Source organism: Octopus bimaculoides, chromosome 25 (genome assembly GCF_046866305.1).
Source record: "Octopus bimaculoides isolate indiv1 chromosome 25, ASM4686630v1, whole genome shotgun sequence".
NCBI classification, from domain to species: Eukaryota; Metazoa; Mollusca; class Cephalopoda; order Octopoda; family Octopodidae; genus Octopus; species Octopus bimaculoides.
Genome location: NC_142952.1, coordinates 30,304,193 through 30,321,692, shown reverse-complemented (window position 1 = coordinate 30,321,692; position 17,500 = coordinate 30,304,193). Strand labels below are relative to the sequence as shown.

At 39.7% G+C, this 17,500-nt stretch overlaps 2 protein-coding genes across 3 annotated transcripts in view; one reads left to right on the top strand and one right to left on the bottom strand.

Moving 5' to 3' along the window:
- Positions 1–17,500, top strand: part of LOC106874444 (lys-63-specific deubiquitinase BRCC36) — a 114,470-nt gene that overhangs the window by 74,840 nt on the left and 22,130 nt on the right. Inside the window, exon 3 of one of the 2 annotated variants that reach the window (XM_089342010.1) lies at positions 7,161–7,264. In XM_089342010.1, the coding sequence (XP_089198136.1) occupies positions 7,208–7,264 (57 nt within the window). In that variant the 5' untranslated portion in view covers positions 7,161–7,207. Of the gene's footprint in view, positions 1–7,160; positions 7,265–13,870; positions 14,169–17,500 lie in introns of those variants that run through there. The other variant, XM_089342012.1, reaches the window with a different exon arrangement.
- LOC128250689 (uncharacterized) lies at positions 12,970–16,144 on the bottom strand. The gene has a single exon (XM_052976337.2). It carries the CDS (start codon positions 15,960–15,962, stop codon positions 14,406–14,408), a length of 1,557 nt encoding a protein of 518 aa, XP_052832297.1. The 5' UTR covers positions 15,963–16,144; the 3' UTR covers positions 12,970–14,405.

Here is a 17,500-nt window from a genome sequence, read left to right as displayed (position 1 = left end):
ACTTCTGCTCATGATCAGAGATGCACATATCGCCAGCCACCAAGGGACATGCTCAACTGGTTATGGTCAAACAAATGACAAGCAAATCTGTGGTATTAAGCAGAATATTTACTGTAGCCCATCTTTTATACCAAGAAAAATTATTATTATTATTATTATTATTATTATTATTAGCACTCACAGCCCTCCGCCAAGCGGGCAATGCGGTCGGTGGTAGTTCCACTTTAGCGTTCTATTGAGGGCGAGTGGAGGGAAAGTGCGACGACGTTCTCGGGGAAACTCTGGGCGTCGATGAGGATCAACTGACCGGTCTATTTCGGAGAACTTTCGGGCCTGGGCCTATGGATAACTTCCAGAAATCCCTTGCCGGGTAGTGCTACCGAGGGGCGCTGCCTGTTGGGGATAAATTTTACAGGCACGGAAGTGCCGTCAGCCGGGCCTGCTCGAGGTGCACCAGAACGATGAAACTGTTCTGCGCACCCTAGCCCAGTGCCCGAGTATTGCTGACCTTTGGGTTTATGTTGGACACCTACTGTCGCGTATAGGATGGATCCGGCTCTCAGCTGAATCCATTGTGAAGATTGCCCCGCCGCTCTATTTTAGTCGAGAGGGGCAGGCAACTTTTATTTGTCTAGTGGCTGTAGCGAAAGAAGTAGTGCGGTGGACCCGTTTGAAAGGGCTGAAGACAGACATTTTCCTCTTTGGCCAAAGCCCTCATCAACTTTTTCAAGTTTCACTTGAAAAGGGAGTTGAGGGTGGAGAAGGAAGTGTTGCCTTGTAGCAAGTTTGTTGAAAGGTGGGTGAATGTTGGAATAATGGCCAGTATGAAAGAACCAATTCTGAGCGTGCACCTGTGAAAAAATTAAGGGAGAAGGGCTCTTGTCCTGTTGATCAGGCACCCGTGGCTTCTGTGGATTTTTCGCACGAGGACCTTAAAGCGCCTCTCCTATTGGGGTTTTTAATTTGTTTCATCTTTTTATTGTTATGTTTATTGTTTACACGCGGAAAACCCATTGTATCGTCCCATTTTTTTGTTTTTACGTTGTTTTATGTTATTAAATGCTTTTGTATGTGAGCTCTTGTGGTTATAAAACAATAAATTATTATTATTATTATTATTATTATTATTATTATTATTATTATTAGTATTATTATTATTATTGAGTGAGAGTGTAGTGCATGTCATCAAAGACGACTGAGGTACAAATATACGAAGCCCAGTGTACCTATCATGACTACCCGTCTGATAAGGGTACACCAGGCACATGCATCACAACCATATGTGCGCGATATGGTGATCTCATATCAAGATTAACAGTGCATAACCTTGCAGGTGGGGCCCAGTTAGAATTTTCTTCAGGTTGAGTGACCCATCCTGCTCAAAAGGTCCCTGAATAACGGTTGTTTAAGGATGTTGAACGAAACGCTCATGCTACGAAAGGTCAATTATTCAAACCCCAACGAATTCCTCTCAACACATGGCTATGATGCTTCCCCACTACTTCTGCTCGTGATCAGAGATGCACATAACATCATCCATTAAGGGACATGCTCAGCTTGTTAAGGTCAAGCAACTGACAAGCAAATTTGTGGTGTTGAGCATTTTTTGCGCCAAGACAAAACATGTTCATGGTAACACTTCAAATCAGTTAAGATGGGAAGCCATGAGAGCCAGTGCCTGGTATAACATAAGATATTTATTATTATTATTATTATTATTATTATTATTATTATTATTATTATTATTGCTTTTGCACAGCTTCTATCCCTGTTCAATAGTACCCCCATTCCACCGTACTCTTATTAAAGCATGCCCCCATTCAACCGTACTTCTATTTAGACGTAACCGTATTGAACCATACTCCTATGTAACTGTACGTCAATACATCCGTACCCTATTCAACTGTACCTCTATTCAATCGTACACTATTGTAGGCGTACCCCATTCAACCGTACTCCTATTAAACAGTACCCCTAATTCAAACCGTACCTCAGTACAATTGCACCCTATTCAATCGTACCCCATTGAAGCATATCCCGTTCAACCGTACCCTATTCACTCCTCAGTGACATTAATCAGTTCTTCGGTTCCTCAGTAATAAATGGAATAATTCCTGAAAGTTGATTACCAAAAATATAAAGTAAGGCAAAGAACAAACACGCCCTCCCCTCAGAAAAAAAACTCTCCTCTTTTTCAGTTGAGTTTTGTGCATAAAAAACCTATCGTCTGCTTGTTTAGGGGTTGAGTTAAGGAGAGGTGATTTTAGTTAAAAATCCATTCCTCTTGGAGACTTTTATGATTTTTTTTTTCTTGGTTCAACATTCTCCTTCCGTAGGGCGGCGAGCTGGCAGAATGGTTAGCGCGCCGGGCGAAATGCCTAGCGGTATTTCGTCTGCCGTTACGTTCTGTGTTCAAATTCCGCCAAGGTTAAACTTTGCCTTTTATCCTTTCAGGGTCGATATATTAAGTACTAGTTGCGTACTGGGGTCGATCTAATCGACTGCCCCCCCCCCCCCTCCCAAAAAATTTCTACTTATGCCTAGAGTAGAAAAGAATATGTTCCAGCTTCGAGCATCCTCCAGAGAAGAATTTGAAATCTGTTCGAATGTGCAAGCTGGCATTACGTATGTTGTCATGCGTGAGTGTATGTGTGTGTGTTTGCGTGTATAGATAAATAGATGGAGTGTGTGTATGTGTGTGTGTGTGTGTGTGAGAGAGAGAGAGAGAGAGAGAGAGAGATACAGAGAGTAATAGATAGATACTCATGTATACACAAAATATATGCATCACATACTCAGAAAGAAAAACGAAAACAAACGGACAGACACGTAGACAGACAGACAAACTGACAGACAGAAAGACAGAGAGATAGATAGATAGATAGATAGATAGATAGGGAGAAAGAGAGAGAGAGAGAGAGAGAGAGAGAGACGGATAGGTAGACAGACAGGTGATGGACAGAGAGATTTTTAGGTAGATAGATAAATAGAGAGACAGACAGATTGATAAATAGATAGAAGACAGACAGACAGACAGATAGAGAGATAGAGAGATAGAAAGATGCATGTCTGTAGACATATATATATACCTATATGCTTGTTTCTGAGAGTACATACATAGACACTCACACACACATACACACAAACGCACACACATACACATACATACACACAGACGCACACACACACACACACACACACACACACACACACACACACACACACACACGCATAGAATTCTAGTCAGTATACAGTTTATGTTTTCTAAAGAGCACACGATTCGGCGTCACATCATCTGACGGGTGTCGCTTCCTCCCCATCGCCGTCACACATTCGGTGTCACAAGACGTTCGTATGATACCTGTATTCTCATCTCTCTCACTATCTCTCTCTCTTCCTTCCTCTCTTTCCCTCTTCCTCCTCCTCTCTCTCAATCTTTTTTTTTTTTTTACTTATTTCAATCATAAAACTGCGGCCATGCTGAGGCACCGCCTTGACAAGTTTAGTCGAGCACATAAACCCCAGTGCTGATTGTTTTAAGCCTGGTGCTTATTCTATCGGTCACTTTTGCCGAACTGCTAAGTTACGAGGCCATAAACAAACAACACCGGTTGTCAAGCGGTGGGTCGGGAACAAATATAGACACAAAGACGCACACACATTCACACAACTATATATATATATATATATATATATATATATATATATATATATATATATGGGAGAATTTACGAAACAAACAACAACAGACGAGGACAAGTGGAGTAAACAACAAAAGGATGTATTAGTTTAACGCTTGGGAATAGAGAAAGTCTTTAACGTTTCGAGCTACGCTCTTCAACAGAAAGAATAAGGAGAAAAACAAGGAGAAAAACACGGAGAAAAAAAAATTTGAATGTCGTGGTCAGCGATCTATCATGGCGACTGCCGGACAGAAATATATAGGGCCCTGGTCGACCTGGGCGAGGTGATGTGGACTCCATCCTCTCTGGCGAATTGCACAATCACTCTATTAACTTTAGAAAGCGGGATCCCAATGTTTCTTGCTGTTTTACGCTGACCAGGTCCACCTTCAGATTGACCCGCAATACGGCCTCTTTGAAATTTGACTGTTCCAAGGCTTCTTTTGTACGTGGCATGATTAAACAGCCACATATAGAACCTGAAACATAAAAATGTCAATTAATAAAAAGTATAAACCTTTTTCAATTTAAAATAAACATAAAACGATGTTCTATGTGGTGTCTATTTACTTCTGTCATGTCTGTGTATCTATATATGGAAAATTACATAAATGACGGAGCAACTAGAAATTATGCTATGTATTTCATTAGCTTACAGACGTTTCTACTGTAAGATACAATGCACTCAGAGTCGTGTGCTTGTGTATTACCTTACAGCTTCGGCAGAGCTTCAGAAACATAGCGCTGTGTGTACACGCACTCCCACGCACCCTCTCTTTCTCTCTCTCTCTCGCGCGTACACACACATACACTCACAGCCTCATACACACATTCACACGCATACACACACACAGACTTACACACATTCACACTCACGTGCATACAGACGCGCGCGCACACACATGACTGTACAGAGAGTTATTTACAAGCAGACAAATAACGGGTTCCAAACAAGAGCAACGTGTCGCCGTTGCGTTCTTGACTAAAGAGTAGGGTAAGGCGTCAATCATCCGCAGACGGCTGCATGTTGTTTTAAGACGATGGCACCATCGATAAGAACAATGTTCACAGATGGATGAAGAAGTTTAAAGAAGTGGAAACCATAACTGAAGTTAAACCACGGAGTAGGACACCATCAGCTGCGACCATTGACACGAATCATCAACAGGTGGGTGAATTGAATCACGTAGACAGACATGTCACAATCCGGCAGTTTGCTGTACACCAAGACTGCGGCCACAATACATTAGAGAAGAAGGTAAAAGTCTGGAAAATGTGTGGAAAGTGAGTACCTCAACAAAAGACACTCGATTTTAAAGGAGGGAAAACTGGAAGTCTACTCGTGAAGGAGATAGGCTGATCTGCCAGAATAGTTTGAAGCCAATGTGAAGACACGTTTTTCGCGGATCTTCTGACAGAGGATGAAAAATGGGTGTATCTTTACGATCCGAAAATGGAACGAATGATAAATTCATTGACACCAAACTCGCGGCTCGGAGCAACTAAGCTTCCACCGTCACAGTTACTCCTACTGGGCTCTTGAAAACCCGCATGTTACTGTGGAACACCATTTGAACTTACCAGGTGTCACAGAGTGGTATGGAATATCAGCATTGGGCATCCTACGGCCATTCTCTTTTGACCAAACTGTCAATGGGGAAACTTGTTGCAGGAATCCGTCGTTTCATTTGTCCAAGAACTGTTTGCTGATGAAGAAATTTATTTTCAGCAAGATGGAGCACCTTCCCTCTCTACTACTGTGATGCAAGAACCTACCTCGATGCAACTTTTCCGAACAGATGGATTGGGCGAAGAGGCAATGTTGAATATCCTGCGCATTCACCAGACTTCACTCCAACGGACTTCGTTTTATGGGGATATCTCAAAGATAAAGTTTACCGTCCAAAACCAGCAACAGTCGAAGAGCTGAGAGAGGAAATTGAAAGACTATCTCTCACGATTCCAAATAAAATGATTCGTAACGTTTTTGAATCCATTGGTCCGCGGTATCGGTTGTGCTTGGAGAGCAGTGGTCGTCAGTTTGAACATTTTTTAAAATGCATTTATCTATTCTGCGTTTAACCATTAATCATTGCCAATAAACAATGTATCTATTCTCATTTAAAAGAGTGAGTGCATTTTTTGACCATGTATTTGTAAATTTGAAGCATTACATTAATCTTGTTTCTAAGTCAGTGAGCACTGAATTAATTGTCATTTAAATGGGTACATTTTTTGGGGGACACCCTGTATATACGACGGGCCATGTCCGAAACGTTATAGATCTACTCTGTAAAGTTTACTCTGTAACAATGTTTCCTTCTTTGAAAGTCAACATATTATTAACTGTGAACGTCATTTGGACACTTGTTTTTTTTTGTCTTTGATTGCTTTGTGTGTGTGTGTGTGTGTGTGTGTGTGTGTGTGTGTGTGTGTGTGTGTGTGTGTGTGTGTCTTCGTGTTTATACCCGCTTGACAACCGGTGTTGATTTGTTTACGTTCCCGCAACGTAGCTGTTTGGCAACCAGAAGAAAAGACCAAAAAAAAAGAGAAAAGGAAAAACAAACAAACAATAGAATTAGTGCCAAACTTAATAATAATAATAATAATAATAATAATAATAATAATAATAATGATAATGGTTTCAAATTTTGGCACAAGACCAACAATTTCGGGGGCGGGGATAAGTCGATTACATCGATCCCATTATTCAGCTGGTACTTATTTTATCGACCTCACAAAACGATGAAAGGCAAAGTCAACCTCGGCCGGATTTGAACTCAGAACGTAAAACCGGACGAAATGCCACTAAACATTTTGTTCGACATGCTAGCGTTTCTACCAGGTTGTTGCCGTAATAATAATAATAATAATAATAATAATAATAATAATAATAATAATAATAATAATAATAATAATGACTAGGATCATTCATTTGAAAAAACCGTTCAAGGCCGTCTCCCAGCATGGCCAGCGGTTCAATGACTGAAACAAGTTAAAAAAAAAAAAATGAATGGTGAACTGTGCCTCCACAGGTACATATATTTTACCCAGTTTCTTTCCTGGAGATAGGAATAACTGGTGAAGTTGATTAGTTGGATTTTTATGTTTGTCCTTGTTCTCTTCTTAACCCATTGCTGTTTGCCATGCTGTTGACTCTACTGTGCTATATAATATTAATGTGTTTGTTTTCGTCCAATAGGATGTTTTCGCCATGGCTACACTGATCGGATTGACATTTGCTAATTTTTCCTTGTACAACAAAATAATATTATTTCTCTGTTCTCTTTTTTTTCTTTTGTTTTCTTTTCCTTTCTCCGTTTCATTCTCTTTGCTTTGCTCTTTCTATCCCTCATTTCTTTCTGACTCTTTCTCTCTCTCTCCCATTCACACACACTTTCTTCCCCTAATTTTGTCACTTTATCTTCTAATATTTTGCTTTTGTTGTTTCTTTTACTTTCTATTTTTTTTACACAGATTTCAAGCAGACGGTCGTAAGATCAAAATCAATATGTTATCAATAAATGATGGAATCGAATAATGCTTTAGACCGGAGTTCAAACGAAGGTAGTACATTGAAGGTGAGTGTATGTGTGTGTTGTGTGTGTGCGGGGTGGGGGTGTGTGGGGGGTAGATTGTGTGGCGACATTCCTATTAATCAGTGTTCGAAATTCAATGGAAATTACGTATTTTTGCATATAACATTCATACTTACTTATATACATATAAGTGTACATATACACATGTATACATATAATATACATATATATACACGTATATATAGATACACACACTTACACACACACACATACTGGGTGGAGTGTCACAATTTCGTCCGTTGTCTTCTGTATTAAATAGATATACACACACACACATACACATACATATATAAATATACATACATCTATTACATACACTTACATACACACACATACTCATACACATACACACATTCACGCGCACATGCACACACACACACAAAACAATTATACAAAATAAGCTAAGAGAAATAACTCAAGCAGGCTAGTGATGTGTATTTCAAGAAGAAAACGTGGAAAGGGGCACATTAGATACAATCCAAGATGAATTCATAAATTACTGAAATCTCCTCCTCTTCGAGAGAAGATAGAACAATCGTTTGGTGGTAACTGAGACCAGCTCCAAATGAGAAGTGACAATCTCCAAAACGAAGAATTCTTCAAAATTGACATACCATTAAGGAAAAGACAGTTTGATTGTCTGGAGACCGGAGAAAAGAGAACAGCAGTGGACACGTGTTTGTACCTCAACAAACCTTATCAGCGCTTCAGTTGCTTTACCTTATCTCCAGGAGATTCTTCAAAATTGAGATGTCATTGAGAAAAAGAGAGTCTGCTGGCTAGAGTCCAGAGACAAGAGGACAGAGTGAACATGTTTCTACCTCAGCAAGCCTCATCAGAGCTTCAGTTGCTTTACCTTATCTCCAGAAAAACGAAACAGATATATACACAAAACGTAATAGAATATATTTATGGCCCAGTAATTTGCATAGATTAAACGAAAATGAGAGAAAAAAAAAAAAACTCAGAGTGGCCAGTTGCATATAGATGAATATGAACTACAAAGACAAACAAACGTATGTTCAGCGCTTTTGATAAATGTTATATATCGTATTTATATATATATGGACATGCGCGAGTATCATGAGCATCAAACCATGATATTATATGGATTGGGTTCCCCGCTCACCACCACCACCACCATCGTCACCACCACCACTGCCGCCACCACCACCACCATCCTCACCATCACTACCACCACCACTCTCACTACCAACAACACTACCACTGGCACTACCACCACTACCACTACCAATACCAATACCACTATCACCACCCCCACCACCATCATCACTACTACCGCCACCATCCTCACTATCACTACCACCACCATTCTCACACCCTCACAACGACGACGACGACGACGACCACCGCCACCACCACCACCGCCGCCGCCGCCGCCACCACCACCGCCACCACCACCACCACCACCACCACCACCACTATTTTGGATCCAGTGATCAATAACTGCTTCATTTCTCTCTATATATTTTGGGTGAAAAACAAATCTTCTTTCACTCCGTCCTCGACATGTTCTGTAATCACAATTTTTTTAAAAAACATTCCACGACTAAAAACCAAGAACTCAATCCAATCCAACACATCCACCTGACAATATGGATTCTGCGAGAAACAAGCGCTTGGCAGCCATTAGACACGAGTCATTGCTTGTCAATTGATCTTCCATACACTCACTCAGTTCTCACATCAAAGCGACTTGGTAGATGTTTGAGCATAAAATTACCATTCTGTGGGTGTAATGAAGGATTGATTGGAGAGTCGAGACTAAATGCTTGACAATATCTCTTCTGGTTCTGTATGTCCTGGGTTCGAATTCCACCGAGGTCGTCGATTTTTGCCTTTTATCATTTCGGGGTTAATAACATAAGTACCAGTTGAAAACTGGGGTTGATGCAATCGACTTTTGCTCTCTTACCCCGAAACTGCTGGCCTTGTGTTAAAGTTTGAAATCATTAGTATCTTTATTACAAAAGTCGTGAGTTGGTGGAATCGTTAGCATGCCGGGCGAAATGCTTTGCGGCTTTTCGTCTGTCCTTACGTTTTGAGTTCATATTCTGCCGAGGTCGACTCTGCCTTTTATCCTTTCGGGGTCGATTAAATAAGTATCGGTGAAACACTGGTGTGAATGTAATCGACTGGTCCCCTCTCACCAAATTTTAGGCCTTGTGCTTTCTGTAGAAAGGATTATTATTATTATTGTTGTTATTACTATTGTTGTTGTTGTTGTTGTTGTCAGAAGGGGAGGGGAAGTGGTGAGCAAGTAGAACCGTCGGCGGTGGGTATACGGCTTCAATCTCGAAGAGAGATTTTCTAACGGATTAGTTTCCTAGTTACAAAGTCAGTGATTTGCATGACACTGTGTTTTCTATATATAGCAAGCGAAGTAAAAACTGCAGCCATGCCTGGCAACGAGTACCCACCACTGAGCAGATCCATGACGGATCGAAACCACGTGGTTTGGTGGTCTTAAAGCTAGGGTAGCAGGAGTTATCTCCCGCTGGCAATAAATATCCACTGAATTAGCCAGCTGGAGATGTCTTCCTCGAGTTAAATGACAGTATTGTCGTCTCTTAGACAACCACATTAAAGTGGCCATAATCAATACATTTTGGTTCGTATACTACTTCTATCTCGAACAGAGATTTTCTAAGAGAATAGTTTCCTAATATATATATATATATATATATATATATATATCCTAAAAAGCATGGATGTCATGTTAGAACGCCGAATACTGCGGTATTCGCCTTGAGAGGTCCTCGTATAAACGTGCAGTGCTAAGCGCACAGACATTTATCGTAACAGATATAGCTGTGTGGTAAGAAGCTTCCGGGTTCTGTCCCACTGCGTGGCACCTTGGGCAAGTGTATTCTACTATAGCCCTGAGCCGACGAAAGTCTTATGGGTGGATTTCGTTGACGGAAACTGAGAGATAACCGCCGTGAACACACACACACACCTTGGAGGATTGTGTTGGTGTGTCTTCCACCACCGAACTTAACGAACGTAGAATACGGTTAAGTATATTATTATAATTAATAAAATGAAGGTGATGAGCTGGCAGAACCGTTAGCACGTTGGGTGAAATGCTTAGTGGCATTTCGTCCGTCTTTACGTTCTGAGTTCAAATTCCGCCGAGGTCGATTTTGCCTTTTATCCTTTCGTGGTCGATAAATTAAGTACAAGTACTGGGATCGATGTAATCGACTAATCCCATCCCCGCAAATTTCAGGCTTTATGCCTTTAGTAGAAAGAAAGGATTATAAACAAGAACACTCAGAGAGCGCAAACCTCTGCCAGGGCGACACCAATGTCCTCTCAACGATTAGCCGGTGATGATTTTTAAAATGAGAATATCTGAAATAAACTCGACTGCTCTCACGAACGAGAATACTAAAAATGAACCCGACCGCTCTCAAAAATTAAGTAAAAAAGAAAAACAGGAAATATCATCTAGAATCTTTGTCAGGTACCGGATCGATCTGAAACTCTAATCAATTCGTGCCAGTCACGAGGCCAAACATCCCTGAAAGTTTCATCCGAATCCATCCAGCGGTTCTCGAGATATCTTGTCCACGGACAAACAAGCAAACAAACAAACAAACAAACGCGACTGAAAACAATACCTTCGCCTTAGCGAAGGTGGAGGTGATAATGAAATATTTCGCTTAATATAAGAGAAATGAATTAAATAATGTTTGATATGTGTCACAACGCCCTTTTATTATGTGCTCGTTCTCACTAACTTTGGAACCTGGCTACGGCTCTGGTGCGAACCCAAATTGTTTCATGACACATCTGCACATAATTTCGGTTCCGCAGTATCTGATAAATGCAAAACATAAAGAACACCGTTAGAAACATCTGTAATGATATCGACATTACGGTTAGTAGTCACTTCGGTGCTACAGTATGGATAGTTGATGTGAGCATATCTAACTTTCGACGAAACGAGATCTGTGAGAAACAAGCTTAGCAGCCATTAGACACGGGCCGTTGATTGTCGATTGATCGTTCACACAGCTCTGTTATCAAAGTGACTTGGCAGATGTTTGAGTATGCAGTTACCATTATATATATATATATATATATATATATATATATATATATATATATATATGGGCGGAATTACGTAATGGTTGGAAAATCGGAAAAATGCCTAGCAGGATTCCTTCCGGCTCAGAGTTTATATCTCATCGAAGTCAACTTGTCCTTTCGTTTCTTTTGAGATCGATAAAATAAGTGCTAGTCATGTACTGGTCATTATTACAATTGTTGCTAAGGCGGCGAGCTGGCAGAATCGTTAACCCACCGGGCGAAATGCTTACCGGTATTTCGTCCGTCTTTACGATCTGGGTTCAAATTCCGCCGAGGTCGACTTTGCTTTTCATCCTTTACGCCACCACCTACTTTCTGTGCCATTTTTTAAAATGTTCTTCCATTTTAGACAAGTCCACTTTCACTTCTCTTTAACCCCGTCACCTCAGTGAAGCTCTTTTTTTCCTCAAGACTTCTGTCCATTCTAGTTACTACCTTTATAAATTCTTCCTCCGAAGTAGACATTTCTGATCCGCTAAGGTCCGAATAAAACATTTTTTTTAGCCATTGTCATGGCTAACTCTCCTTAAAGCGGAGAGAAAGCACCACCAGAATAACCGCTGCAAACCAGCGCAAAACATTTTACAAAGTGTTAAAAAAACACCGACACAAAATTACAACTGTAAAAACAACTTACAAACACCTGGCGGTATGAGGGCGGTGAGCTGGCAGAACCGTTAGCACGCCGGGCGAAATGCTTCGCGGTATTTCGTCTGCCGTTACGTTCTGAGTTCCAATTCCGCCGAGGTTGACTTTGCCCTTCATCCTTTCGGGGTCGATAAATTAAGTACCAGTTACGCACTGGGGTCGATGTAATCGACTTAATCCGTTCGTCTGTTCTTGTTTGTTCCCTCTATGTTTAGCCCCTTGTGGGCAATAACGAAATAGGTATGACGGCGTTTCTGCCAGCTCTGATCTAATTAACGATTGTTAGTTCTGCCTTCAAACTTTCCGGTCTTCTAGCGACCACCCTGTATATGATGCATGGACACCAGGATGATATGTCCAAAGCACTTCCATAAGTTTGTCCTAAACGTCCATGCTCAGGAGGAGAGCCAAGATTTGGGGTGGGGGTTCTGTTGCCCAAAAGTTTCGAAAAAAAAAATACAAGATAAGTGGGTGAATCGCAATTTGTAACAAATGGTTTCATTTTTATGTATTCTTTGTTGTTGCAGACCATTTGTATATGAAACCTTCCTTCCTTGCCTTTAACCCTCCAACGCGGAGTATAAGCCACTTATAATTGAATTCCATGTCGCATAATTTTTCGCCTCTGTACTTATACTCTGCCATGAATGTCCCCCTTTCTCTAGTTCCTCTTGTGTTGATCTACGCCACGAGTTCTTAGGCCTACCCCTCTTTCTATATCCATCCGGATTCCACGGTAAAGCACTTCCCGCTACATTTGCTGTGTCTCTTCTAATTGTGCGACCAATTCACTTCCACTTTTTCTTAAATATTTGCTCCCTAATCGAAACTTGGTTTGTTCTTTGCCATAGCTCCATATTGCTTACGTGTTCGGGTCATCTGATTTTAAGTATACTACGCAAGCATCTGTTGATGAATGATTGTATTTGCTTATTTGACTTAACTGTTGTTCGTCATGTCTCGTATATGAAACAGTTGCCCGAAAATGCTTGGTTCCAATTTTCTTTTTGGTGTCAGCTCATCTATAAAGGGTGTTGCCCGGGCAACTAGCGCAACATCCCTGCATCCGCCATTGCATGCTTGTTACCTTATTTTTTAGTTAGCCTTTGTTTCATACGTTCTGAATAATATAAAGTTTTCCTTTCAAAAGTCTCAAGTTACTCTGGTGGTTAAAAATTAAAAAAAAAAAAAAACAGAAAAAACAACAACTTCTGAATGTGTATCATATTTGATGCATGGACACCAAGCAAATATGTCCAGTGTACCACATGTGATGCACGTGACAAGCAAAGGGTAAAATAAATTAAATGGACATTTCTTGTTGAGTGTTTCTCAAAAAGAATCTGAGTAGCTAAGGAGATGCAAGAAATTAGACGAGACTAATTGCTCATGTTAATCATTCTACAAAAATATATTAAATTAGTTTCAACAAGGACAAAAAAAGCAAAACAAAAACGAGCATCTAAACTCAATTAGTGATTACTTACTAATGAATGTGTGTATGAGAGAGAGAGATAGAGGAGATTAATTACCCAGAATAATTCAAGATTTTTTTGTATAAACATCCAAGAGGGGGAGAGTGAGTGACTTTAAAGTCAATGCTTTTAAATTATAACAAAATGGTTAGATTCTTGTTCTAAAATAGGTTTCTTTCCTTTTGATGCGATACATTCAAAGAAGAGCATATTGGATGTTGTGGCGTTCATACTATTTTTCAAAGACGTCAGAACAGAAACGTACATAAAATTAAATGTAATTATATCTAGGGAATCGAAACCATATCGTAAACTCGGCAAACGAGGTAAAACATCGCCTCGATACTATTACACCCAGTTCTATTTTCAAAATTAAAGATATTTTACGTTCACAAGTATAAGGAGGGGAAGGGTATTATGGTCATCGATTTTAATCGATAACCATGATAAAAATCCAGATTTCTGATTTCGATTTCGAAGATTTCAAACGCTAAATCACACTTGACGACATCGGCGGGGAAAATGTAGAAAAATCGGGATAAAATAAAGCATTTTGTTTCTGATTTGAAATATGTTGCAGTTTTTAAGAAAGGAGAGATAAATATCTGACCAAAGAGATTAACAATTTGAAGCGGTTACATGAGGTAATTCATTTTTCTCTACAAAGCAATTTGCATTTAAACTTATAAAATGTCTTATAAAGTTATTTTAAATAAGTTAAAGTTCTATAAACTTAATTTGAGGCATTGCTACGTATTAATTATAACAAATAATGTAATTATAATAATTTTAATTATTTTCTTAATTTATCTTTTCTCTAAGTTAGTAGTTCAGTGTCACATTGTCGGCAAGACAAACCAACCGTTCTCTATAATTTTAGATTAATTTTTTACAATAATTTTTTTTCCACCCTCGAAGGAATTTGTGTATTTTTTTTTGACAGAATAAATCTCATAGAGGGCAAGACTGAACCAGCTATGTGTCAACACACTGCTTATATTAGGGCGTTGAATAAAATCACGGTTTAACAAATGTTCGATAAAATTCCGACTGAGTTCTGTATGGTTCCATTGTTTCAGAGGCCAATAACTTTGAGAACGAATACACGAATCGGGAAATAAATGTTCACGTTTAAATAAGTAATAAGATATGATGCCCAGAGCCCAAATGTCCGGTTTTAGAGGATCGAAACTTCGTGTTTGGAACAGTTCTGGAGCAGCGTATGTATATGTAACAAACGGATAATTCATATATCTATCGGGTGCGACAAAGCAAGAGGAGCCGAAACCAGCTATTTTTAATTTACCATTTTTACCAACCAATATATTCTCTAAAGTCAGGTTTCTGTGGGCAATATTGCGAGAATGAAGAAATGATATTCCGCAACATATTTCCTCCACCATTGATATATATTCAAACTCGCTGAGGTAGCCAACTCGTGTTAAGTACTCCATCAAAGAACCGTTCTCCTGTAGATACGACACCGTATATACAGTGTCTTCCAAACGAAATGCCCCTAACAGAGATAAAACATCTTCATTGGTTTTGTCTTTATCGTTCATTTGTTTGAAAAGCGTCAATTCCGTATCGACCGAATGACAAACAGTGTTTTTGTAATGATGCAGACATACGGCTTTAATGCACAAAGCTTCCTTGTTGTGGAGGTTAACCGCCTTGAAAATCCTTGTGAAAGACCCGACCCACATGTCGCCAGTAAGCTGACACGATACATTGTTTAAAGTCTCCATTAAAATTTGATAATCAATGCATCCATCTATAGCACAGTCATGAGAACTGTGATGAATTTTCGTCGGCAGATCGACGGCTGGGAGGGTTTCCAGTGTAGTTTTTATTGTTTTAGGATACAAAGATTTTTCAATGCTCGTCTTACTAAAAGCGACATCGTTACAGCATTGATAGTCATTCGGGTTTGCTAATAAATGAGAACATCTTGATCCACCGGTGCAGATTTTGTTGTGCTCTATATAAAAGTTTGAAATTCTTAGCAAGTAAGGAAGAGGACATGGAATTGTCATTTGGTAGGTATTATAACAGTCAAGCGAATTGGAGCCATTTGGACATTGGGAACAACGGAAAAACACCCAGTGGTTGATGTATATATGATTTCCACACTTAAAAACGTTTGCGTTGCTCGTGGTTTCAGACTTACAATGATAGAAGAGAGTGCATCGAATGCACGGTACATATACCAAGTGGCCTTGCTCAGGGAACGATCCGGGATTTTCCGGTATCGCTATGGACATTACATCGTTAACCAAATGTTTCGCAGGTCCTTTACCTGCAATAGTAGCCGAATAAATATGGTTTTCAGTTTTTATTCGGCCGTATTTTCTATCGTGGTCTTCCTTATTTGGTAGATCGTCGGGTGTTATTTCACGAGGTTGTGTTTTCATTACATGATTGGTAAGTTGCAACATGGCCGAGGAATTAAATAGAAACGTTTTTAGACTTAAGTAGGTGAAATAAATGACAGAAAGAAACTAACCTACATTTCAACAAAGAATCAAAGTAACGAAAATATCTTCCTTATATTGAGAAAACTGGCGTAGAAAACAGATTTTAGTTCGCATCTCAACAAAACTTAAAACTATTTTTACTTATAAAAAAAATACTGGACGAGTTCATTTATATATAAACTTCTGATTTTTTACTTTCAAAACTATTACAATATACGTGGCTGCGTAGTTTAAAAGCTTGCTTTACAATCACATGGTTTCGGGTTCAGCCACACTGCGTACAACCTTGGGCGAGTATCTTACGATAGGCCCGAGTCAACTAATGCCTTGTGAATGAATTTAGTAAACTGAAAGTGTGGTAAAGCCTATTATATATATATATATATATATAATGGATTTTCTTGTCGTGAACGACAAATGAGGCTTCAGGCAGTAATCATATTCTATGGACACGAATGTGTCTCTTGAGGCCTGCTGGTGGCTTGCAAACCTCTTGGCAAACGGAACAAGTTGAGGACTCAATTTGCTCGAATGCTTGGGGATCATTTACTATGTGTTTTCTTGAGTGGACGTAAAGGCCTGTTTTGCTTCGTGCTACAAAACCACAAGGACACGTAAGGTTTCCATTTAGAGGAGCAGCGTTTCGCCAGTGGGCCTTCATGCTTGCACGAAGTTGGTCCCGATGTTGGAGTCGACTTTGCTCAAATCTTTGAACTGAGGAGAAGCAGAACTGGCTCCAGGTCCTGTGTTCTGGGATCTCAACCCATCGGACATTCTGACCAAAGCAACGTACGCTTTTGGATTAGCCCATAGGCTATTAAAAATCTCATAAGGGTTAAGCTATCTGTATACATCACCTGAATATTTCACTGAATGTACTTCGATTAAAGGAGCTGCTTACAAGTTGATTCGATCCAATCTGATGTCTATCATTTAAGTACTTGTTTCACTTCAATCCTTAACATGTATAGGCATTTTTATAGAATAAATATTGATTTTCACGATTTATCAATCTCTAAAACTAAATAAAACTCTGACACTTTATTTATTATTATTATTATTATTATTATTATTATTATTATTATTATTATCATATACCATTAAAGTGGCTAGTGATTATTTTCGATTTAAATACAAATCCCTTAAAAACCTTTTTTCCAAATTTGAGCCCCCCCCCAAAAAAAAAATTAGGGGGTTCTTTATACACGATGGCTGTTTATGCACGTTAAAATACGGTACATCGACCCCAGTATTTGGCTGCTCTAACGATTAACCCAGCTCGCCGCCTCCCCCGTTTATCAATGAGTGAACAAAATAAGAATATGCGCCTGTATCCTCTTTCCGACATTGCTGTTTGCAAACAACTTGCAGATGCAAGTGCTACTAGCTGAAAGCGCTGCAGAGCGGATTCTAGCAAGTTTATGGGGACATCAGGAGAGAATGTGCGCTGTTTCGGGGCTTACCTCACCACAGCATCATTACGTACCGGCGGCCCCCAC

Excerpts from the sequence above, each read along its gene's own strand:
- LOC128250689 (XM_052976337.2), bottom strand. The coding sequence starts at position 15,962 with ATGTTGCAACTTACCAATCATGTAATGAAAACACAACCTCGTGAAATA.